This window comes from Chaetodon auriga, chromosome 6 (assembly GCF_051107435.1).
Source record: "Chaetodon auriga isolate fChaAug3 chromosome 6, fChaAug3.hap1, whole genome shotgun sequence".
NCBI lineage: Eukaryota > Metazoa > Chordata > Actinopteri > Chaetodontiformes > Chaetodontidae > Chaetodon > Chaetodon auriga.
Window position 1 is genome coordinate 10,994,323 of NC_135079.1, and position 23,832 is coordinate 11,018,154.

A 23,832-nucleotide genomic window follows, 5' to 3' on the forward strand; every position below is an offset into this window, starting at 1 on the left:
GTCCCCATGATGTGACTTTGTTTACAGGGTTTCTATCCACACAACATGCAGGATTAGTACACGGGCTTCACACGCACGCACACACACACATCCATGCACATGCAGCTACAGAGTTACATGAGATAAGAAATAAAGAATACCAAAATGAACTGCTTTAGCATAGCCAGCTGTTTCATTGTCCCCTGCAGCCTCTATCTGTTTCTCTTTCTTGCTTGTCCTCTGAAACAATCTGCATAGTGTGGCCGAAAGAACGGAGGCGTTGTTTGGCTTGAATGGAGGAAAAGCAGAGGGGTGGAGGGGTGGAGAGGGAGATGCTCCAGCTGTGGGGGAACAAGACAACACAACAGCATCTCACATGTGGGTGGGGGGGTGATGTGCGGGGGGCGTCAAGGCTGCGGGGGCTGCACACAGTGGCATTGTTATAAGGGGGGGTGGGATGCAGCTGATAAGGTTTAGAGAAATGGATCATTCCCTCAAATCCTCCCCTTGGGAAGCCTTGACACAAAACACTCCAGTTACTGTATGGTTGTTTAAGCTGGAGGGATTCAAAAAGGCCCCACAGAGGCCCTTTAAATTCACATACTGTAGATCAAACTCGCAAATGCGTCCATGCTGCTGGATCAGGGAGAGAGAAAATACTTATTTCAGGACCAGGAATCAGGTTAAAACTGAACCTGACAGCACATAATGACATTAGATCAACTGTGTAGGGATGTTTTTTTTCCCTCTAACACTGCATGCTGTGTTTATGTGGTGTTTTCATATGATTAAAGAAAAGTCAAATCCACTTTTAAAATGTATCACACATTTGTGTCAAGGCTTTAAATCTTTAGATCCTCTCTATATAAAATACAAATAAAAAAAACTCAGTATACAAAAACAGAAACCAGAGGATGGATCCTTCTTCCAGGATGGAAAGACATGCACGCATACAGATACAGGCAGAAGGAGAACGAATTACAACAGATAACGAGTCCGTTTAAAGATTTAGAGCATGATACTTTATTTTTCCTGTTGAAATGTTCAGGAAAAATACTATTCTATTTTATATTTATATAAATATGCAATATAAATAAACATTTATATTTATTTCAAATACCAAACCTCACACAATATACCAGTAAGAGCTTCAAGTAACAGTTATTTTAATAATGGATCATACTACGGATTGCTGATAATTATTATTTCAATTAACTGTTGTAGGAAATCACAACTTGGCAGATTGCTTTATTTGTTCAATCGTCCAAGACACAAAGGTATTTCACTTACAAACATATATGACAAGAAAAACAGGAAATCTTTATACTTGAGAGGATGAGAGCAGTAAAGTTCTGTCATCTTTGCTTGAAAAATGACGAAAACAATAAACCAATTAATTTTCTTTTCAGTCGACTACTTGTTGCAGCTCTTGATGAAAGCTCGTTATGAGGTAAATGTTAATGTCATGAGACTCATGAGTGTTTACACTAACTTTTTTCTTTTTTTTTTTGTCCGGGGATCTTCACACATCTCTCACCTGCTTCAGCTCCTCTCCTCCGACTCCTCTGCACACATCCTGTTTGAGACAGAGAGGCAAAGGAGGAAGAGGATCAACTCCAGGGACTTCGGGAGTCAAGCTTGGCCAACTTTTACGCACACTTTTTTTTTTCTTTTTTTTTTTTTGAAAGACTTATATTTTCCTGTCCATCTTTTTTTTTTTTTTTTTTTCATTTTCCCGCAGGATGAGGACGTTTTTTGCCAAACGAAAACCACAACTTATTATGAAGACGCCTGTGGGGGCTGAGGACAAGGTGCGTCAGGAGGAAAGCTTCTAAACGCTGCTCTTGGATGGATTTTTGGTGGCACCTTGATTTTAAAAAAGAGCAGTTTTAAAGTCTATACCGCGGCGTCATTGGAGGCGTTTGGCTGAGGGACGTCAATCCAGTGCCAAGCTGCTGAACAGGAGAAAGAAGCTCTCCGCATGAAGCTTTGGATTTAGCTGAACTACCGCAAGAAGAACCAAGATCAGCATCTGGATTCCGTGATGTCCATGTGAAAGTTTCCCCGATCCGAATTGAATCCGTTCGGACGAGGGGAGACTTTCATGGAGTTTTTATGTGGGACCCGCTAGGATGGACGTGGTAGATGAAACAGAAGCGTTACAGAGATTTTTTGAAGGTAAGAAGTCCTGATTATCATCTGAAGGCGACTTTATGTATTAATACGCATCGGTAATAAAATAATTGTGCAGAAATATGAAAGGAAAACGCAAACGGTGTGTTTTTGGTACTTTTACAATCACTTCGACTTGTACAGAATTGTTTCAGTGAAGAAGTAATAAAACAAATGTGTTAAAGTGTCAGTGGTAGTTTTATGTTGCATTGAATGCACAGCCTGGCTGAAAGTGTTACGAGGCACCGCTCAGGACAGGTGGGTAACAATAGCTGCACTATTTGTGAGTGATCTTACAGGACTTTTAGGAAAAGGCTTCTCAAACATTAAAGTGCGCTTTACTCTGTTTTCCACTTAAACTTTCCTCTGCAGTTTATCATAAAAATGCAAGAAGGAAGGAGGGTTAATGGGTGCAGAGAGCAAAAGTGCTGGTGATGGGTAACAGATCAAGTTAAACGGGGAATCCTAAGGAAAAAAAGGAGGTGGAGGAGGGTGGGGTTGACGGTTTGAAGGGTGTAGGAATTTCAAGTCAAGATAAATGGTGTGTTTTGCAAGGGTAATATGGCACAATGTGCGTGTGTTAGAGACAGACATGAGCAGTGTGATTTCAGCCGGTGATGGGTTGTAGTGTGGTGTTGATCATTAGGAGGCAAACACTCATAAACAGAACCCAGGTCAGTTAAGAAAAGAGGTCATTTATGTTAATCATAGTAAGACATCTTCATAAAGATACGTTATATACTGTGACTTTGAATCATTGAGATTTTAATAAACTTTTTCCCACATGTACAAAAGGAGTTTGTTGGCTCGTCCCGAACACATCTCTGATTTACCAACCCTTTGTGTGTTAGACTCAAGTTAGTCAGTCTTGTGAACCTTATTCCAGCCATAGATACATTTTATGAATCACAGGCAAAACAGTCACACTTTGTCACATTTGTTTGAAGAGTTTTTCATACTCACTGATTAACAGCTTGCCTCAGAATCTCACTAATAGTTTTTTCCTTAGAGAAACTTGGTGTCAAATATTCCAGAAGTCAAGTGCCCAGAAAAAACACATACTGTGCTTTATGTATAATAAGTTATCTGTAGAGAGTCTTAACACTTGATTATAGTATACACAGAGTGTTGACTTGAATATACACAGCCATCCATGACTGTCAGAGGTTGCTTGCCATTCTGACAGGAATTTAGTGTGTTTACATTCTTGCTTTGGGAGTACGAGAGTTGTTCTTACTTTGACTTTATTTCAGCCACTTCTGCTTGTATTAAAATGTCAACTTGCCCACGAGAGGCATAGGTGCTGCCTCAGATCCTCGTTTTCCTTTTTAACTTGTTCTTTCTCTTAACTAACCTTGATGATATCAAACTCCTCATTATATCTCTCTCAGATCCTGGATGACAGAAAGTACTATCAATGCATTTTAGATTTTAGATAATTCATCAATTAGTGTCCGTGTTGATCTTGCTCTTTATCTGAAAAAAGACACACTCTCACTCACTCACACACACACACACACACACACACACACACAGAGCGCCATAATGGATTTTGGCACTGGCAAACTGTGTTTTAATGGGATTAGTGAAATATGTATACATTCACACTAATGCACAGTGTACATTCCTGGCATAGCCTCGGTGGCTGTTAAAACACAATGAGGTGAGACTGGTGTTTCTCCTCCACTATTTGGCCTTCCCCCGGGCTCTCGCTCTTTCTGACTCCATTAGAGTGACAGTGAGCAGACAGGGTGAGGAGGTGAGATACTGCAGACTCAGGGTGGACAGAGAGAGAGAGAGAGAGAGACTGGTGTGTTGAGAGAAAACCATCTAAACCACCAACCTCCCAAAACTTGACCTTCTCCTCTCTGACTCACTTAGACAACAAAGAGTCGCTCTCACTCGCAGAGTCGTTTTCGTACATACAAAGGATCATGACGTTTGTTGCCTGTGCTCCGTTTTCAGCATGTCCTGAAGACGAAATGCACTGGAATTGAGATGTTCACGTACAATCGTCATGCAGACGAATAGTTTTGGCAGCAGCTCTTATCAGGCTGTACTCAGCTGTGCTTTGAGTTAAATGCTACACCAGAAACAGAGCTGCAACTAACAGTTATTTCACTATCAATTCATCTGCCAATCATTTTCTCGATGAATTGTTTGGTCTGTAAAATGTCAGAAAAGAGTTAAATCACAGTCTCCAAATGTGACGCCTTCAAGAGTCCAAGAAACACTCTACAGCCACGTAAGACAAAGAAAACCGCCTTGTTCTCACAGCTGAGACTCTGGAACTAAATTTTCTACAAAAGATTTCTCCAAAAAACAATTTTTTAGAATAGTTGCACAGTAATTTTCTTATGGATCGACTACTTTATGGATCGATTAATTGTCTCATGCGTAGTCAGAACACTAACATGCTCACAATGAGGATGCTAAAATACTGATGTTTATTAGGCATAATGTTTACCATGGTCACTGTCTCAATGTGTTAGTTTGCTAACATTTGCTAATTTAGCTCAAAAGAAAGTACAGCTGAGGAATCTTATTAATGCCCAAAATAAAATTTTATATTCACCTCCTAACCGTCTTAGTCTGAAGATGAATTCATCAAGTTATCACTCTTTCTGCCTTTAAAAGATGAACTCATCACACGTGATACTGTATCAAATTTCCAAGGAACTCCTGCTGTACTCCCACAGTAGTTGTGAATCATGGATGTAACGGCCATCGTCCATCTTGGAAAACCTGCGTGAGACAAGTCTGGATGGTTCCTCTGATTTATAGGTTTAGAGGTGAATTGCAATTAGAGGAATGTATTGTTTGTGAGCAGCCAGGCTTACAGTGCTTACGAGTAGGTTTTATTTTTCATTGTTGTGCCTCACTCCCATCAGTGCTCACTGCCAACTGAGTAATCCTCAGCCAGCGAGTGTGGTTTGTGGTTGAACTGGACTTCATGAGATGAATTCATTTGTATCTGTTGTCAACGAGAGGCTGTTGTGGAAAAAAAAAAAAAAAACTTGTGCAGCATCAGAGTGCCATCCTATATTATATCAGTCATTGCCACACACATAATGTATATAACCCAAGTATAGCCATAAAGACTGTAGGTGTCTGTGATCCAATAATAAAAACACAGTTTTTAATCATCCAGATTACATGAGTATATTCTCTTGACCATCGTGATTCTGATTTCTGAACATTATCAGCCTAATAAGCCAGTTGTTCCTTTTACTCTTCTTCATGTTGCTCTATATCTCGTCTCCTTTTATCCTCTTTTTGCCTCTTCTTCTTCTATACATTCCTCTTCTTTTCTCTCCTAAATATCTTCTTCATCGTCTCTCGTTGACCATGCTTTGTAATTGGAAGTCCACCGCTGGCCCTCAGCCTCACATTCGGAGTGTTTCATTTTTTTTTTGCAACCTCGCTCCGTGTCCCGGTCCCAGCCATGTCAGTCCTGTAATCTCCTGAGCCAGGTCCGCCGGTGCCACCAGTGCTTGTGTGCGACAAGGGCTGTGTGTGGTAGCCTGGTACAGCCCTTTCTCATGACTGGGAAATAATCCTTATTATAACACTCTCCGAGCCTTTCTCACATGCACTCACACAATATGCACACACACACACACACACACACACACACACACACACACACGCACATTTGTTCCCCTGATCTGCATCTCCCAGGTCTGCAGAAGAAACTCTTTCAGCCCGAGTAGGGAAACATGTGAAAAATAGAGAGGAATTGTTCTTCTCATCTTCTTTTTCAGGTGCTTTCATCTCAAGGACATCAACATGCTTTGGCTACGTGCAGGTACACTGCCGCTCTGTCCGCTCTGCTTCTCTTTAGTTGTGATTAATTAGTCCCTACCTGGTGAGGGGCTTTCTGTTTGTGTTCACCTCTGAATTAATGTCTGTGTCATAGCGATCCTCTTCACTCTTTCACCAATAACCCTATCCTGGAAACAAATGGAGAAGGTCTGTAACTCTCAGGCTTCATGGCAGAGCCGTCTAACACTTTCAGTGTAGTTTTGATACATTTCCTTTCATTGGCTCTGTGTCTGTGTCTGTGTGTTAGATTGTACACTGCGGGCGCAATCCCTGTATTTCGAGACTGTGCAGCATCTTACAGAAGAGCTGAGAGATTGTTTGCTCGTGTACATTGATTGTATTGACATTAGTAAAATCCGTCAGGCTGTTTTTAGTTGATTCCTGGATCATTATCTCGTGCTACTGGGAAAAATGCATAAACAGACAACGCAAATTTAAATCATCTCATAGGACATTGACTAACAGCACGTGTTCATTTACTGTACACTACTACCTGCTCTTCAATACCTTGGATGATTCTACAGTCCTCAGTTTAAATGTCTGTTGCAAAGCTTTTTTTTTAATTATTGGTCCAATATATAAATTGATGTGAAATCTCTTATGAAGGGTATTCACTGTACAATGTGTGTGTATGTGGCGTGGGTGTGCAGCCAAGTTCATTCTAGTCAAACTGTTTGATAACCAGACGGACTTTGTTCCTCCTTTGAAAGTGTTTAATTATTAACACACACATGTGAGTACACACAAATCTCATTTCTGTGTAATAGTGAAGATCTACCAAATTGTGTCCAGCTTTTATGGATCTTTAAGCTCGTTTTCTTGCCTTTCTGTGGTCTTAATAGTAGTTTATACATTTCTAAAAGAAGATAATTACATTAATACTATTATTTAAAAGGTGTGTGTAAGGAACAGAAAAAGCTGTGCATTTGATTGACTGATACAAGTCAAACCATGTTTAATTGGCACTCACACTCGCTCCTCTGTTTGTGCTCTTTTTAGATTATTACTCTGCTGACAACCCAGGCATTGACATTGTGACGGAACACACACACTCACACACACAAACAAACACATGCATGCGCATTCTTACACACATACAAACGCACACTCCCCTCAGCCCCTAATCTCTCAAAAGGCCAGTCTGTATCGAAGTTGGACTGACAATCATTTCACTGTTCCTTGCTGGACACAGCTGGACAGAGAAAAAACATAGCGGGCAGAGAAACTTACACACATTTCACAGCAATTTAAACTTGACTGATTTGGTGATTTTAAAATGACTTCATTTATGTTTCTGTTTTTCTTTGCCTGCAGAAAATGCCTTTAATGGCAGCACTGCCTATAACTTTACTGGTTCCAAATGGGACGTTATGAGAGACTTGGGTTGTAGTGCTTGAGTAGTTTTTTCAGTATTCAGACTTTTCTCTTTTTTTGTGGCAGTTCTGTCCAGCACACCTCTTGATGTTGTGATTATTGTCTCACCAATGAAATCGTTCTTCCACAGTCTAGTCTGATTTGCGGTGTATCCACTCTATGAACTGTGTACCGGTTAACTTCCTTTTACCTTCTTTCAGTGTTAACTTTGTCTCCAAACAGTGATCAACTTACCCAACAATTTTTATCAGTTCAGTAGTTTCCAGTAAGAAAACTTAATAGAATGCTTCAATGTGTGATTACAATAATACTTCTGATTAATTTAGATAACACATATGCACCCGAAATGTCTATTTTCTTATGACCCAGTACTTTAAAGGTTAAGTGCAACTAATTAAAGTGGCTATAACTGATATTATTGCTATAACAGTGCATGAAATGACTGTGAAAACAATGTGAAAAAGATCACTCTTGTTTTTCAGTAAAAAAGCCCTGTAAACTACCTGCTCAGCACCCCAACAGCAGCAGTCAGGCACAGTTAACTTCTAGCTGATGAACATAGTGGATCAGACCAAAAATAGAGCTCAAAGAGAGTGCCTTGTATTCACATATGTATACGTATGGATAGAACCATGATCCCGTATGGATGATAATGTTGCTTACATATGCAAGTTCATCACATTAATACTTGGGTTATACCTAAAAGGTGCCATTCACAACTTGTTTCTGCTGCTCCTTGTGGCCCAAAACGTTACTGCTGGTAGTTTTTACTGTTTTCATTTTGTTATTTCCACAGTTCAAGTCGATGTATTTATACTGCCCATAAGTATGAAACATAAAATTGACTCTCTATTTGGAGCTGATTCCTCCTTAAAAAGAAAAGAAAAAAATATTGAACACAACTGAATCTTGGACGAGGACTTGATTTTGGAGATAGGTCTTGAACCTCTGCCACTGTTGACTTGAACTCAACTGCGCTCCACCTTGGACGTCTCTTGGACACAAAGATGTCTTCATTACAGCCTCTCCATGGTTTTACCCTTATAGATTTTTTTTCCATTTCCACTTCTGTTCCATCCTTAGACATCAAACTTACATTCTGTCTTTCTTGCCCCCGCTCTCCTCACCCTCCATCTATCTACCCTCTCCGCTCCCTCCATCTCTCCATTCTCTGTTATCAGGCCTGCCAACTTAAATTTACTGCCTCTTTGGGTGGGGTGCACATCTGGATCTTATTTTACGGGGAACCATCCTGCTTTTCTCCCCTTGCACTGGCACGTATTAAGAGACATTAACCATCTGTTTCTATCCGCTGAAGAAAGCCAGTCAGTGTAAATATGCTAGTTTTCTAAAAAATCATGGTAACATGAGGATGTATAATGCTGAACAACAGAATCTGGAGTCTTCTTGATTTGACTGGTAGGAGACAAGTGGTTTGGTTTGTGGGTTTAATGGTAGAAGATTGTAAGATCTTGATGTATGGGACAAATCACACATTATTCCCAAAATACTACGGCCCATTAAATCACTTGTGGTGAGCGGTAGCCATGTGTGAAGAGGCATAGAGGAGAAACTGTGACAATGACACTAATCAGGGGCATTTCTGTTGGGTTTCTGATCAAGAGTGAAGTGTTAGTGGAAGACAAAAAAGAGGGAAAAGGAGATTTGGGATTTTTTTTTTCCAACGCTAACACAAAAATTCCTTGCATTCCCAACTGAGTAGCTGCTTAATCTATCAGAGAAAGCGTGTGTGTGTGTGTGTGTGAGAAAGAGAGAGAGAGAGAGAGAGAGAGAGAGAGAGAGAGAGAGAGAAGGAGAAAGACTGGGGTTGCTTGCCCACCCACTGTATACCAGGTCCTTACCCTCTGCTTCACCCCCTCCGTCCTGCTCCCCCTCTCTTCTCTCACACTCACTTTGTTTCTGCACTTTGGGAAAACGAGTGACAGCCTTAAAGAAAAGGCACCACTTTCTCTCGTGTAACCTTTGCGTTGTTTGCTCCGTGTGCAATATGGAGGCCCAGTTTATATAAAGTGATTTCCTCTTTTCTAAATATATGCATAGGAAAGTGCTTGTCCTACATGTTGGTATTTTAAAGATTAAGCGGGGTCATGTGTTTGGGATTTGTGAGGCTTTGGCTATCAAAGGCTGAAAATGACCCAGGGGTGACGAAAGGGGAGCATTAGGGAATTATAAAATGACTTTTATATATATGCTAAATGAATGCAAAAAAATATTCTGCCACACACAATGAGGTGAAGCAGCCTTTTAGATTTAGTTCATCTTTATGGCAGAGGCAAATTGTATGGAGACAACACAATCTAGTTTAGGAACTTGGTTAATAATTTGGTAATTATGATGTAGTTACTTTATGTTCACTGTAATTCTTGAAAAGGTACCTGAGTACAAAACAGTAACCACCTACTGGAGTGATTCCTGGTCTATATGTGTAACCAGTCAGAGGTTGAATCATCAGGATGTGATTTGTAATGTTGACTACTAACACATATTTAGACTGTTGGTCACTCTCGTGGCCTTAATCTTTAAATTCTCAGAAAAGCAAATCAGAGCCCACATGATCTTGATTATCTGTTCGGCCAAAGATTGTGAAATTTTTCTTATATGAATGCATTGATATGATGTAATGAAGTTCTCTGGAGTATGCAGAAAACACTATGAATAATAAACAGAGTTGCTGCAATGTCATTAGTTAAGTTTTACAGGGAATTGTTACAACATAAACTTGTGCTGAAACTAGAGCCGTCGGGGTCGTGTGTGGAGTTGCTGAAAGATTCCTGTTGCTAATTCCAGATGCTCTCCATCTCCCCTCTGTGTTCCCGACCCTCCCTTCACCACAGGTCATGATATTACCAGTTCTCTGGAGCCAGCCAACATCGACACCAGTATCCTGGAAGAGTACATCAGCAAGGAGGACGATAGCACTGACATGTCAGTAGGGACTCCAGACCAAACCGGCAACGTCAAAACAACATGCACCGACTGAATCAGATCATGTCGTTACAAAGGAATTTGTTTTTTCTGATAAGGCTAATCCCCTTTTCTTCTTCTGCTTTCTCCCAGCTGTTTCTCAGAGGTCCACAGCGCCCAGGGACCAAATTACTCATCTCCCCAGGCAGGAGTGTCCTCCGCTGGGGGGTTGGTGTGTGGTGTGAGCCCCCCTATTCCATTGCGCCAAGGAGCCCCTCTACCTGGGCCCCCCAACTGTCAGAACGCCTACCCCCCAGGTCCATCCCTGGGCCTCCGACACAACTACTCCTGCCTGGGTCAGCAGCAGCAACACCAGCAGCAGCAACAGCAGGCTCACGTCAAGCCTGAGCACAGGGGCCACTACGCTCCAGGGTGAGCACAACATCTAGATGGTAGATGGATGGAGGTATTCAAGAAGGGTTTGAGATGCTCCCGCAACTCACATTTTAAACGAACTCAGGCAAAAGTTGCAGCAGATGATGCAGTATTTATTTTTAAAGCATGCAACGAAACTAGACACACACCCTACTACAGGTCCATTATGCAATCAATACGTGATTAAGCTTCATTTGTACAAATAAAGCTCGGGCTGGTCGAGAGGGGGAGGGAGACTGATAACAGACAGAGAGTCAAATTACTTGCTGAAAAAAAATCCTGACGCACACAATCTTGTGTAAAGAACGTCTACACTTACTCTGATCCTGGTTTCTTAAATATAATGGGAGTTTTGAAAATAAGAATATACGAGGAAGGGCTTGCCAACTTCAAGCATGGTATTTCTTTGGGAATTAAGGTATTTCTACTTTTGAAAGTCAAATATTACTGATTTGGTGATTGTAACGTCTGCCACTGTCTGCTTTTTTAGGACACTACCTGAGTCCCCCCCAGACTCCAGCTCAGAGCCGTACTCTCCTCAGCAGGTGAATGGTGAGTAACACATCTTTTTCCTTTCCCTGCACAAATACACAAGAAAAGATGCGGCAGAGAGCACACACAAAAGAGACCATGCAACACACAGAAATGGTGCTTTAATCTGTGGAGTGAGTCAGAGGAAGCCACTGAAGTATTCCAGGTGTGTGTGGGTCACAGCCACCCCTCTGCTTAAGTTAATACCTGTTACTCATCACGACAAGAAGAAAAGTTCATTTGCAAACCAATCAATACATTGAATACAGTGTGTATCTGTCTATTATTAACACTTCACACAGTTTGAAAAATAGATTTTATCAACAACATACGTTTTGTTTTTGTTTTTTTTTTGAAGCTTTATAAGCGTTAATTTCAAGTGCCTCCATACCGCTGTATGATCGGCTTCTTTCAACATACAAGTTGAACAACAACAGTGCTCAAAGTCACTGTGTACCTCTTGTCGTTCACACACCTGTGTTAGTCTTGCCCATTAGTAAAAAGGTGTGGAATGATGCTATCTGATGGGCCACCGTCCAGTTTTCCAGTTTGAAACAATGGAAAGTACCTTTACCCAAGGTTGGAGGGAAGTGTAATAAACTGCAGGCTGAAATGCGAACAGATGAATCTCAAGGAGAAAAAGCTGCGTTCTCTTTGTGATCGCATGTATTTGTAATAGCATGTATTGTATAATCACCTACACATTCTGCTCCATCCTCATTGTGTCTTCTAGATCCTCACATGATCAGGACCATGACACCAGAGAACATGTGTCACATGACTCCAACGCCACCCCTCCCACCACACGGTCACTATTCCAGCATGCATCGGGACATGTACCTGAAGCCTGAGCCCATGATATCACAGTATCCTATTGGTCCAGCCACAAGCGGAAGTGGAGACATGCAGCAGACCCAGATGCTCCATCAGCTGCTGCAGCATCCTCAGGGGCAGGAGTGAGTCATGGTCATAATACAGGAGGGAGGGTTGTGCTGTGCGCTCTGTATGGAGCAGAAGGAATGACGGCAAGAGTAGTAATGTGTGTTTCTATTTCGTCTCACAGCGGCGTTCCCGTTCACCAGGCCAAGAAGAGGAAGCACTCCGACTCTCCCAACAGCACCCTCAATTCCCAAATCCTCACAGGTATCATCAAACAAGAACCAGGTAGGCAGGCATCCTTCCTCTCTTCCTCGCCTCCTCTACCTCACGCTCACCTGCTCTTACCTACCCTTGACCTCTCACTCAGATAAAGACTTTTGCGGAACAGTTGCAGACATTCTTAACATTCTTCTCTCTTGCTTTAATTGCTTATATTTCAATCTGTCACAGGTTTAATGCAGGATGCTGACAACTCCTACCTGGACCCAAACTATCAGTGCATTAAGTGGCAACCTCACCAGCAGAACAAGTGGACGCCGCTATACGATGCAAACTGCAAAGAGCTGTGGGTGGAATTTATTTTGGCATCTATACATATAGTCTGTATTTTGCGGAACACAAGAACTTTCCGGAGTCAAAAGTGAAAGAAGTTATAACTGGTTAAAAGAATAATTCAACAAAGTGTATAGCGGGAGTGGTAAAGGAATAGCAGGGTTGCAGAGGTCTACAAATTCCTCAGAGGTGAGTTGCGTGGGGGAGTGAATGAGTGCAGGGTTTCGGCTTAGAAAGCCAACGTGAGGAGGGGTAAAGGGAAAAGTTAGTGTGCACCTTCTTTTTCTTTTGCAATGCCAAAATAGAAAGAAGCGTAGATAGGGAGGAAGGTTAAAAAGAACTCACAAGACCTTTCAGATATGTTATCAAAACCACCTGGTTGCCCATCACAACCTTTAGCACACTACGCTGCTGGAAAGGAACAGAGGGTTTTCGTTTGTTTTCAATGACTTTTTCAGAAGTTATCGTAAGTAAGTAATGGCACCAAAACAGGGATCCTCAGGGGCCTACACAGTGGGATCTACCAAGAGACCAGAGACTTTTATTTTATATGATTGACATTAGCATCACAGGAGAAGAATAAAGGTGTCAGGTTTACCCTCTTTATAGTAGCTCCGCACATTGAGTACATTACATATGCTCCATTCACATGTCTCTTGAACATAAAGACATGTGGAAGCCCCCTGAAATAGGGTCAAGAGTCTCCCCCTGGTGCTAAAAATGGCAAAACTCTCTTTCCACTCTTTGTACAACAGATGCAAGCTTCCTATTGACATTATTCACATGTCACAATCTCTCTCCCTGTCTTCAGTCCTATGCCGACCTACCGTGTTGATGCTGACAAGGGCTTCAACTTCTCCTTGGCTGATGATGCTTTCGTTTGCCAGAAGAAGAACCATTTCCAGGTCACAGTATACATAGGCATGCTGGGAGACCCCAAGTACATTAAGACAAGTGAAGGCCTGCAGCCCATTGACTGCTTCTATCTCAAACTCAATGGAGTAAAGGTGAGTGAGGGCAAAATAGTGAGCGTGCCATCAGCGTGACAAGTGATTGTTAGCTGTTGACTGCATGTTTTATTTCTCTCTTTGCTACAAGGTGGAGGCCATGAATCAGTCTATCAGTGTGGAGCAGTCACAGTCTGACCGCAGCAAGAGACCCTTTAAGCCAGTACTGTGAGTCTGAACACTTTGATGGATAGGTTCACATACAGTCACAACAGCTGAGTCGAAAAAGACCAGAAAAAAATAGCCTATACTTCAGTTGAAGCACAAACAGTATACAGCTGAGGAAGGAGGATTTTTCTGCATAATGAATTCATGATTTTGTCTCTCCTAGGGTCACCCTGCCCTCAGAGCAGGTCACAAAGGTCACAGTGGGGCGGCTCCACTTCAGTGAGACCACAGCAAATAACATGAGGAAGAAGGGCAAACCAAACCCCGACCAGAGGTGAAAGACACGCCATCACATGCAAACACATGACTCACTGTGATCCAGTCAGACTCCAGTCGTCACATCTGCTCCTGATGTTTTCGTCCTCATAGATATTTCATGCTGGTGGTGGCGCTGCACGCTCAGTCCCACAGTCAGAGCTACACTGTGGCTGCTCAAGTGTCTGAGAGGATCATCGTCAGGGTAACGTCTGGCCATGTCTGTCTGCCTCCTACAGCAATCATATCTGTTGTGAATGTGGCACCTTTCTCTTGGTCTACTGTACACGCGTCACTGTGTGGATCTCAGCACCTTCCCCATTGTCTGTCTGTCGATTCTGCATGGATTTGATCCCCAACACACACAGAGTACACTTCACTATGCACAGTTTAGGCGACTTCAGAGTGTGAAACAAAGCCTGCTGTTGCTGTCCTGTGAAAACCATGTATCTTCAAAGAAAAAACATGTTTACAGCTTTGCGGTTTTTTCAGATAATTCAATGATGTATTTAACACCCCCCCCCCCCCGGCATGCTTTAAGATGTATATGAAACACTGTACTTTGATTAATGATGTTTTTTCTAATATGGTTTTTCCACAAAATATGTTCTATTATCTTAAAATCCTTACATCGACCACTCCTCCCTCATTAAAAAGTCTGACTCTTTGATGCAAATATTTGTAAATTTGTATTTGTAAATTTAAACATTGAATAAGCTATAAATTATAATAACTATTTCTCCTCAAATATTGAAATAATTTTTTAGCCTCTGGTTCAGAAATATCTGAACCACTGTTTGCCTGTGCACCTTCTCTTTTGTCTCTGTTACAGGCATCCAACCCAGGCCAGTTTGAAAGCGACAACGAGGTGCTGTGGCAGCGTGGCCAACTGCCAGACTCGGTGTACCACCACGGGAGAGTCGGCATCAACACCGACCGGCCAGACGAGGCCCTTGTTGTTCATGGCAACCTGAAGGTCATGGGCTCCCTGGTACACCCGTCTGACATCAGGGCCAAAGAAAATGTCCAGGAGGTCAGGATGATGCTCAGTGTGTATCTATATGAGTGTGTGTGTGTGTGTGTGTGTGTGTGTGTGTGTGTGTGTGTGTGTGTGTGGGTGGGTGTGTGTTTCCAAACTGTCAGTGTGTGTCATTTTGTGCCTCATGTGCTTGTCATCATGAATCATGTCATCCAAACGCCCAGCTCAGCACAGCTGACTGCGCAGTTTAACTCTGACTTTTGCCTTTTCATTATGTTTGATCCAAGCATTTTCATCTGCAACATGCACATCGTGTTTTCACACCATCTGCATGTCGTTGTCATTCTGTCTGTGTGTAGGTCGACACCACAGACAATTTGAAACGGATCTCTCAGATGAGGCTGGTCCATTATCAGTACAAGCCTGAGTTCGCTGCCACCGTGGGCATAGAGAACACTGCAGAGACTGGTAACGACTTCATAAATAACAAAGTCAAATGTTTTCCCCCATCATCTCATTTCTTTGTACACTGTATAGCATGTTATCATCTTAATATCTTAATATTTGATCTGTCATTTGCTGCATGTATATTGTTATACAAGTACCTCCTCTTATCTATGCACACCATCATGCTTTTGCAGCTCTTTTTCACTTCAGCACTTGTTATATCCTCCTGCAGGAGTGATCGCTCAAGAAGTTCAGCAAATCTTGCCTGAAGCAGTGAAGGAGGGCGGTGATGTGGTGTGCGCCAACGGAGAAACTATCCCCAACCTGTTAGTTGTCAACAAGGTAACGAATACACATGAACATACGGTTCACACACACACATTATTTCCGTGCACACTAACAGCTCTCCCTCTAATTTCAAAGGAACGTATCTTCATGGAGAATGTGGGAGCGGTGAAGGAGCTGTGCAAGCTGACAGACAACCTGGAGACCCGCATAGATGAACTGGAGCGCTGGAGCCGCAAACTGGCCAAGCTGCGTCGTCTCGACAGCATGAAGAGCACCGTGAGCGGAGGCACTGTCAGGTGAGAGCAGACGTCGCCTCAAATTTAGGCTTCAGAGCAGGAGGGAATCTTGTGGGAATAGAAGGGACTTAGTTTAAATTACTTTACTCTTTCTTTGTCCATGTAGCCAATCAGGGAGTTACTTTAGCAGAACAGGAAGCGGCCCACTCAAGAAGAAGACAGTCAAACCTGGGAGCAAGGTCTGTGGTGGTAATGATGGATTTAAAAACAGTCTTAAACTTATAGGTGACTCAGGTTTTACAACTTTAATGTAATCTTTGTGTGTATTGCAGAATTTGCTCCCAGATCAAGGCTGCATCAGCCAGAGGTTCATGCAGGGAACCATCCTGGCCCTGGTCATTGTCATGGCCTTCAGGTTAGACTGAGCAAAATGTGTTTGGGGAGGATGTGGTGGGTAAAGAAAAATCTGCTTCATCTGTGTACAGCGGTGACATGATGATGATGATGTATTGGATCTTTTTTCCCCTGCAACAGTGTCATTTCCATGTCCGTCCTTTATGTGTTGACTCTTCATCATAGAGGAGACGTCACAGAGAAAGATGGGTACGTGCTTTTCAGGGAGACACTTAAGCTTTACAGTGAAAGAAATCAATTTTCTACTTCCTCATGAATGTGTTTCTACATAATCTCTTCCTGCTTTCTGTAGCTCTGTTCCTTCCTGTGTTCTCTACATCTCTTGGATGCCCATCTTCACTGCCACTGTAACTTTCTGTCCACCTGTCTGTCCATGGTACGCTTTCAACATCTGCCTTTCTTGCTACCTGCTTCCTTTATGATCTACTCTTTCAGTCTTATCTTTGACTGCTTAGCTGGGTGTTTCTTTTGTCGTGATCATGAGTCACATGTCTGAGCACCCTAAAATTCTTTGGGTTTTAAATGCATCATTATTTTAACCAAAGCCTGCTCTTGACTTCCTGTACCGCCTTCTGATTGGTGCAGGTCCAGAGCAGCACTGGGATCGTCACGCAAGAGTCCGTATACCCCATCGTCCACCACCCCTGCACCAGGTGATGAGATCCTATCTAAATTTGGCAGCTTTGAAAAATACAGCAATCATCAACTCACTCAGGACATAGAGACAAAATTTAAGTACATTTTACTGAGATCTTTTTTTTTATACTCTCACAAATCGTCCAGCTTGCTGTTCAACTACAGCCGTAAACAACCAATCAGCTACAGTTTTGACACTGAGTAACAACCAATCCACACCAGGTAAGTCAAAAATATGACGTATTTTCCTCTAGTATACATTTATCTTCAGTGCAGATTAATTATCTTAACTTCTCCAGATTTAGGCAGCCTGGCTCCCACAACAAGCACTATTAATAAGAAGGCCAAGTCCAGACTGATGGACAAAGACGGCCGCGGCAGAAACCGCCTGAGTCACACCTCACCACCTTTATACCTTGCTAAGTCCAAAAGGCCATTACCCACAGACCCGGATGGAGTGGGAGCTACCAACCGTCTGCCCGGGGGTCAGCAGACATTGTCACGCAGACAGCGTAGCTTACACACAAAGGGTAAATCCACAAACAGCTCACGAACGACACTTTCTTCACACACGTAATATGAAGTCTGCAAACGCACTAAAGGCATTTGTTTGACCACAGCAAATAATGCTTATCTACATACTGCACAATGGAATGCTGTGATTATAGTGCTCATAGTGCAGCTTTTCTTATTTTTGCAGGAGGAAGGTCAGCTCCCTCTCTCACAAGTCTACATATCGTCGAGACAAACCAAGAGATCACAGCACAAACTTGTGCAACACCAGAGAGCTGCAGGTATATACCGCAAAGTTGCATGAGTCTTCATCTGATATCGTACAGACAAGTGATGAATGAAAGGAAAAAGCAATGAGATCTGGTGACTGTGAAGGCCCCACCATATAAATCCCATCATTTCCAAAGTCATCAAAGCACTGAGTGTTATTCTCTGTATGGAAGCATTTGCATTTGTTTCACTCGTTTGTGCAAGTTACTTGTCTTCTTTTCTTCTTACGCAGTTAGTTTAAGCTCAGGTCTTCATGCTTGATATTATTTTTCTCTTTGTCAACTCTAGTTACACAGTATCCCTCCATGGAAGCAGAAATTCCTCCATCTCACAAATCACTTTGCACATGAAGTAAGTATACAAACATGACACTCGCTACGTATCTACACGCATGACATGGTAACACTTTATTTACTATCTATCTCTACGTTCCCTATAATGAGTTCCAAATTACACTTCCAGTTAACTTTCAAGAAATTATTTGGAAATTGTTAGGAAAGAAAACAAAGCGTTTTCAATTTCAGAGACTTAATAGGCCACGGAGACATAAAACATATATCATTTACTGCAGGTCCACAAACAGCGTGTGGGTACAGCAATGTGGAGCCACCAAGGGACATTTATGCCCCAACCACACAGAGACAGAGCTCTATGGTGGACAGAGTACATCAACAAAGGTACATAACGATGTACTTGATCAAGATTAATCAAGAAATTAAAGCTTTTTTCTTTTTTTGTCATTTTGAATGTGAAACTAGAGTTATTATTTATCAGTACTTAGTTCCCCAAGGGTGACTTACTGCAAATAACTATACACTGACTCATTATACTCTCTGTGTCTTTCTCTAAGGGGACTCAGCACCTGTGGTCAGTGCCCGTGCTGTCTTTCCAGGACATCACCTATCACTTCCGTGTCTCCCTGTCTGTGAGTAAACTTGGCCTCCAGACTATGAGGGGCTTTTCAGATGCTTGTGCTCTTGGTTGGAATAAAGTCAATGACTGACTAATGATTTTTATCTCCACACCCCTTTCATTGACAGAGTGACGTGACTTGTGCCACTGAAGAAGAAACTTCGTCATACTCTGACTACCATTTCCTCATTGAAAGCAGCTGTGTGTGAGAAGGAAGACGATGTGTCCCAGTGCCTTTAAAGTATGCCACATTTTTCCTTTGTGGTTCCATTTGTACGCTGTTGTGATGGGATCAGGTTTTGTCTCATTATTGTACATTATTTTTAAAGATATTCATACAGAACAAGCTATATGCCCCTGTCCCCACTGTATTCCCCTCCATATGAATATGCATTAAGACATCTCTTTTTGCTGTGATCACTGGAATTTGAAACACTGTTTAGGTTTTTTTTTCTGTCACTGAAAATGTTTTAGATCACTGTAATTGACAACTGTGTTGGATCACTGTTAACTACCATTGTGTAAGTAATATCCATGAGTTCATAGCTCATTTAATTACTGATCACTATGTCTGCCATACTTACTATAAGCCATAATTACTTTTTATCAGAATTTAAGTTTCTTAAAGAAGTCCAGGCTAAGATACTCGAGATGACACTACACACTTTTTTCAATTTCTTTTTTATCACAAGGATTCTGTATGTACACTGAAACCAGTGTCAACTGAAAACAAAAACACTTCTCAGTAGTTTAATACACTGGAGAGAAGATCATTGGCTTCTGCTGAAGGCCACAGTGAATGGTTGCAACTCGCACTGGAAATATACCTCAGTAGTGCACACTGGCAAATCCTGGGTCTCTACAGTGGAGCATTGTGTTTGAGGCTGCTGCAGTCGACTACACTGTCTGCTGTCTCCTCATGCAGCGTCTGACTAAACACTGTACAAAGTGGGAGATACTCTGCAGAATTCCTATCTCAACTGTGGCATTGAATGAAATGTCAGATCGTTACTTTAAATGCTTATACATATGCATACGACCACACAGAAATCCTTATTACTGTTTCTCAAATGGGGAACTGCAGATTCACTGGATGACATGCTATGAAACTGGATAAGCAAACAAATCACTGGAGAAGAACATGTAGAAACACTGACAGCTCTTAGCATCTAATGTGGAAATGCAAACACTGACAATATTTCAAGAAACACTGGAATAGCTTACACTGTATTTTGCTAACTGGACAGAATGCTGGTAAGGAAATAAATGGCATATATTGTGTCAGATGCATGCCCAATCACTTCTCTAAAATGATACATCTCAGCTCAGAGGCAACTCAAATGCTGCTTCAGCTTTGGAATTTCCTTTTTAACGGCTCCATTGTAAAGCTGAGACAGAGTTGCATTTATTTACGCACACTCTCGAGATAAAAATGGATATGATACACTGGACTCTTTCATGTATTTCTCTGGATGTTTTTAAATATTTTTCATGTGCCTATACAAATAAGAATATGTAGTGATAACACTTTTAATATAACTGAATTCTATAATGTTTTCAATTATCCTTTCTTGTTTTAAAGGCATTTTCCACTTACTCTCACACCATGCTTTTGTTGCTTTTGACATTTGATTTTAAATCCATATGCCATATATGCCTGTGTCCACAAAGAAAAAAACAAAAGGGTGGATCTCAAATGTAAAATCAATATTAAATAGGAAAAATAGCCATCAGACTGAAGTTTATGGGATCTATCATGATATGATGACACTGTACAATGCTTTCAGTATAATTATTATGACATCAGTGGGTATAGTGTACTATTTTAGCTTATTTATAATGCACCAGCTAGCATAATGAAACCACTGTAGCACTTTTTGCACTGTATATATGAACTGCTTTTGCTCTATCCAGTGCACCAGACTGCATTACATGCAACTGTATAGCTTCATTTTGTTACTACCCATGCTCCTTTTTATCTGATGTGTTTTGTCATATTGTTTTTATAATAGGTTTTTTTTTTTTGATTGTTGTATTATCTGTAATATATTAACTCTTAGCTAATGGAGTCCAGACATGATGGATAAGCATGAAAACACAGACACACACACACACACACACACACACACACACACACACACACACACACACACACACACACACACACACACTAATTTTAGCACTATTTGTTAAGAGAAAATGCCATAACACTAAAAGTCTTTGAGTGCTTTAATATCACTACTTTATCTTTTTAGCCCATTTTATCATTACATTTTCAAAACGTTTTGTCAAAAATATGCTGTAATACTATGAATGCATATAGTAAATAAATTTGTGATTGAATTTCCTGCTGCGTTTGATTTTCCAACGGCTTTATGAGCTGAAAGCGAACTGTCCTCTAGATGGCAGCCGAGGGTTTACTATCAGTCATTATGTTATTGGGCTCCTGTTGCCCTGAGTTCTGCCTCTCCGGTAGCGGGTTTCGCACCATCCTAGCAAAAACAAATTACTACCACAAGACAGTGGGAGAATTTGGACATATGGATATAGTTTACAATGTATGGGTAAGGAAATCGCAAATCCAATCACAGAGAAAGACGAAATTTGTAAGCAGCCCGTGAGGGAGGAGAATCCTGAAAGGTTACACTGAGGGAAGAAAGCTCGTTTCAATGTTAGCATCTACACGTCACGAAAAAACCAGGAAGTGCTAATCAGTACGTGGCCTTTTCGTCTTGGATCATAGAAACAGGAGCTCTGCTTCATTAGAAAATGGTAGAATTGTTCATGTTTTGCTCGTTGATATTAGTTAAGCTTTACTATATATCTATGTGCTGTTTATCTGTGCACTTTATTTGCAATTTCCGCAGCAAAAACTGCGCTTTCTGTGAGAAGTTATGCTTTGTGTATCTAGATGTGCAGACTAGCCGAGGAACGTTAGCTTTTCGTGTCAAATGCACTGTTAGCCGCTTTATTATACAAAGTCAGATAACAGTTAATGCTATTTTACAACATTAATCAAACGCTATAAGCGCTTTACATTGTGGTAGGAGGTTAAAGTAGAGTTTAAACTGTTTGTATCTACACTGTGACTGCAGGAACTCGAGGCTATGACCAGATACACCAGCCCGGTGAACCCGGCTGTGTTCCCCCACCTCACTGTCGTCCTGTTGGCCATCGGCATGTTCTTCACTGCCTGGTTCTTCGTGTATCCTTTCAACGCTTGTTCTACGTAACAGTTTGTATATGGTCAAAACGAAATACAGGGTCGCTCCAGAGACCATTTGGCTATTGCAGAATAGCAACCTGTATTTAAACCGTATGATACATAAAGGGTCATATTAGTGCCTTTTGCATGATGTCAATGGCACAGGTTCTCATGGAGCACAACAAGCAAACCATATCATACATTTTTACATGTTTGTTCCCATAAAAACCTTCTGGTTTCCACTTGCTTGAGTAAAATGGGACATTTAAGTGATAAATCAGGTTTATTTCAACTTGGGACATATTTTCCTTGTTCAGACTATGATTTTAATTGTTAACATTAACAATGTACTCATCAAGTTATTGCTGAGATTGAGAACATGGTGACATCTTTTCACAAGCGCCCAGACGCTCACACAGATTTTTAAAACAGGATAATTGCGCTGAGCTGGAAGAGAAAATGAAGGTGAATGCTAAAATTGTTTCCCAAACATCCAATTCAAATTTGACACATAACAAACTGACCTATGGGACTTGTTACTGAAGAGTGTCCACACAGTTTCCCTGTGCAGTGTGGGATTATTACAGATGTTTTGGGTGTGTTCACTCTCAGACGTATCTAAAAATACAGTGGTTGCTAATTTTGTCTAATCTGTTGTCAGAAATTGTTGCCTGAACACGACAAAGGATTTACAAAGCTCAGTTTCTCATGGACTGATTTCTAGATATGAGATTCAAATTTTCCATCATAATGCTGATTTAGTACTTATTAAACCTTCTAAAGGCACAACCATTGATCAATATACAAACCAAAGAAAAGTTCAAAACCATGATTGGAACTGAGCCAAAGACAAAATTTGAGTCTGTAAAATCTGACTGTGGGTTGAACATTTTTGTGACCTACCTTAACTTTTCATCAGCTATGAGGTGACATCAACAAAATACACGAGGGATGTCTACAAAGAGCTGCTGATCTCCCTCGTGGCCTCACTTTTCATGGGCTTCGGTGTGTTGTTCTTGCTACTCTGGGTTGGCATCTATGTATGAAGGTACATTTAAAATCTTATTTCAGAGTTTTAGTAAATCACTGAACCCATTTTGTCGTGGTTAACTTTGTTCCGTCTGCCTCGTTTCCTACAGTTTCGGGTGACTGACTTAAAAGAATGACACATTCCAGTGGAACCGAGGACATCACACACAACACGAACTGGATTTAATTGGACTGCACTGACAATATTCTGGGATCACATGGACTATGGTTTTCTTTTCACTAGTAAAGAAGATTTGTACAACTTTTGGTATCATTCTTTGCTGAGTGTGATATCTGCAATGATTGCAATAATCCATGGATATCATAATCTCATAGATTTTATACAAAACATTAAATTTTATTGGAAATGACACCAGAAGTTCACTGCAAGTTGACCTGCTGGGCGCTTGCGATTAGACAGTTATTTTGACACACGGAAGACTATTTATGGTGCGTTTACTAGTGGCGCCTAAAGCCTAAATCCCCGATTAATCTTTGTGTTAAAAATAGAGCAGTCTGTTTCACCTTGTCTCCAGGATAACACTGACTACCCTAGTGATGAAGGATTACACAGGGATTAGAGAAGGATTATTTAATAAAAACAGTGGGAACACGATTCAAAGATCCCCACTCAAAGACAACTGGATTCACATGAAAATTGGCTTATTAAAATTACATTGACCATGTAAACAGCTCATACTAACCTTACATAAGGCAAATAAACCAACTGGTTTCTTCCTTTTGTGGGGGAAATAATCAAAACTGTTCCAACAAAGCTATTACTACATGTTGTTCTACAAA

General features: G+C 41.3%; 2 protein-coding genes across 5 annotated transcripts; both read left to right on the forward strand.

The window, feature by feature from the left end:
• Positions 1–1,195: 1,195 nt before the first annotated feature.
• On the forward strand, positions 1,196–21,144 carry myrf (myelin regulatory factor). 4 transcript variants are annotated; one of them, XM_076733501.1, is made up of 28 exons: positions 1,196–1,256; positions 1,526–2,157; positions 10,206–10,296; positions 10,429–10,707; positions 11,201–11,262; positions 11,975–12,197; positions 12,305–12,405; positions 12,571–12,685; positions 13,484–13,679; positions 13,771–13,847; positions 14,011–14,121; positions 14,217–14,322; positions 14,935–15,135; positions 15,441–15,549; positions 15,761–15,870; positions 15,952–16,112; positions 16,219–16,291; positions 16,385–16,467; positions 16,587–16,655; positions 16,759–16,842; positions 17,052–17,119; positions 17,250–17,324; positions 17,402–17,632; positions 17,803–17,896; positions 18,174–18,236; positions 18,457–18,562; positions 18,736–18,810; positions 18,926–21,144. In XM_076733501.1, the coding sequence occupies exons 2-28, from the start codon at positions 2,112–2,114 to the stop codon at positions 19,004–19,006; spliced, it is 3,090 nt and encodes a 1,029-aa protein (XP_076589616.1). In that variant the 5' UTR covers positions 1,196–1,256; positions 1,526–2,111; the 3' UTR covers positions 19,007–21,144. The 4 variants fall into 4 exon arrangements, with proteins under 4 accessions (XP_076589616.1, XP_076589619.1, XP_076589618.1 ...); XM_076733503.1 differs by lacking the exon at positions 1,196–1,256 and having other exon boundaries at positions 1,401–2,157; positions 12,305–12,384; XM_076733502.1 differs by lacking the exon at positions 1,196–1,256 and having other exon boundaries at positions 1,405–2,157; positions 14,217–14,307.
• A 344-nt stretch (positions 21,145–21,488) lies between these two features.
• On the forward strand, positions 21,489–23,293 carry tmem258 (transmembrane protein 258). Its single transcript, XM_076733586.1, has 4 exons — positions 21,489–21,569; positions 21,893–22,002; positions 22,922–23,050; positions 23,142–23,293. Exons 1-3 carry the CDS (start codon positions 21,567–21,569, stop codon positions 23,046–23,048), a joined length of 240 nt encoding a protein of 79 aa, XP_076589701.1. The 5' UTR covers positions 21,489–21,566; the 3' UTR covers positions 23,049–23,050; positions 23,142–23,293.
• Positions 23,294–23,832: the final 539 nt, after the last annotated feature.

Excerpts from the sequence above, each read along its gene's own strand:
- tmem258 (XM_076733586.1), top strand. Across the intron at positions 22,003-22,921 it reads TTCACTGCCTGGTTCTTCGT|CTATGAGGTGACATCAACAA; the intron begins GTATCCTTTCAA and ends ACTTTTCATCAG.
- myrf (XM_076733501.1), top strand. The coding sequence starts at position 2,112 with ATGGACGTGGTAGATGAAACAGAAGCGTTACAGAGATTTTTTGAAG. Across the intron at positions 12,406-12,570 it reads TATCATCAAACAAGAACCAG|GTTTAATGCAGGATGCTGAC; the intron begins GTAGGCAGGCAT and ends AATCTGTCACAG. Across the intron at positions 16,843-17,051 it reads TGTCCACCTGTCTGTCCATG|GTCCAGAGCAGCACTGGGAT; the intron begins GTACGCTTTCAA and ends TGATTGGTGCAG.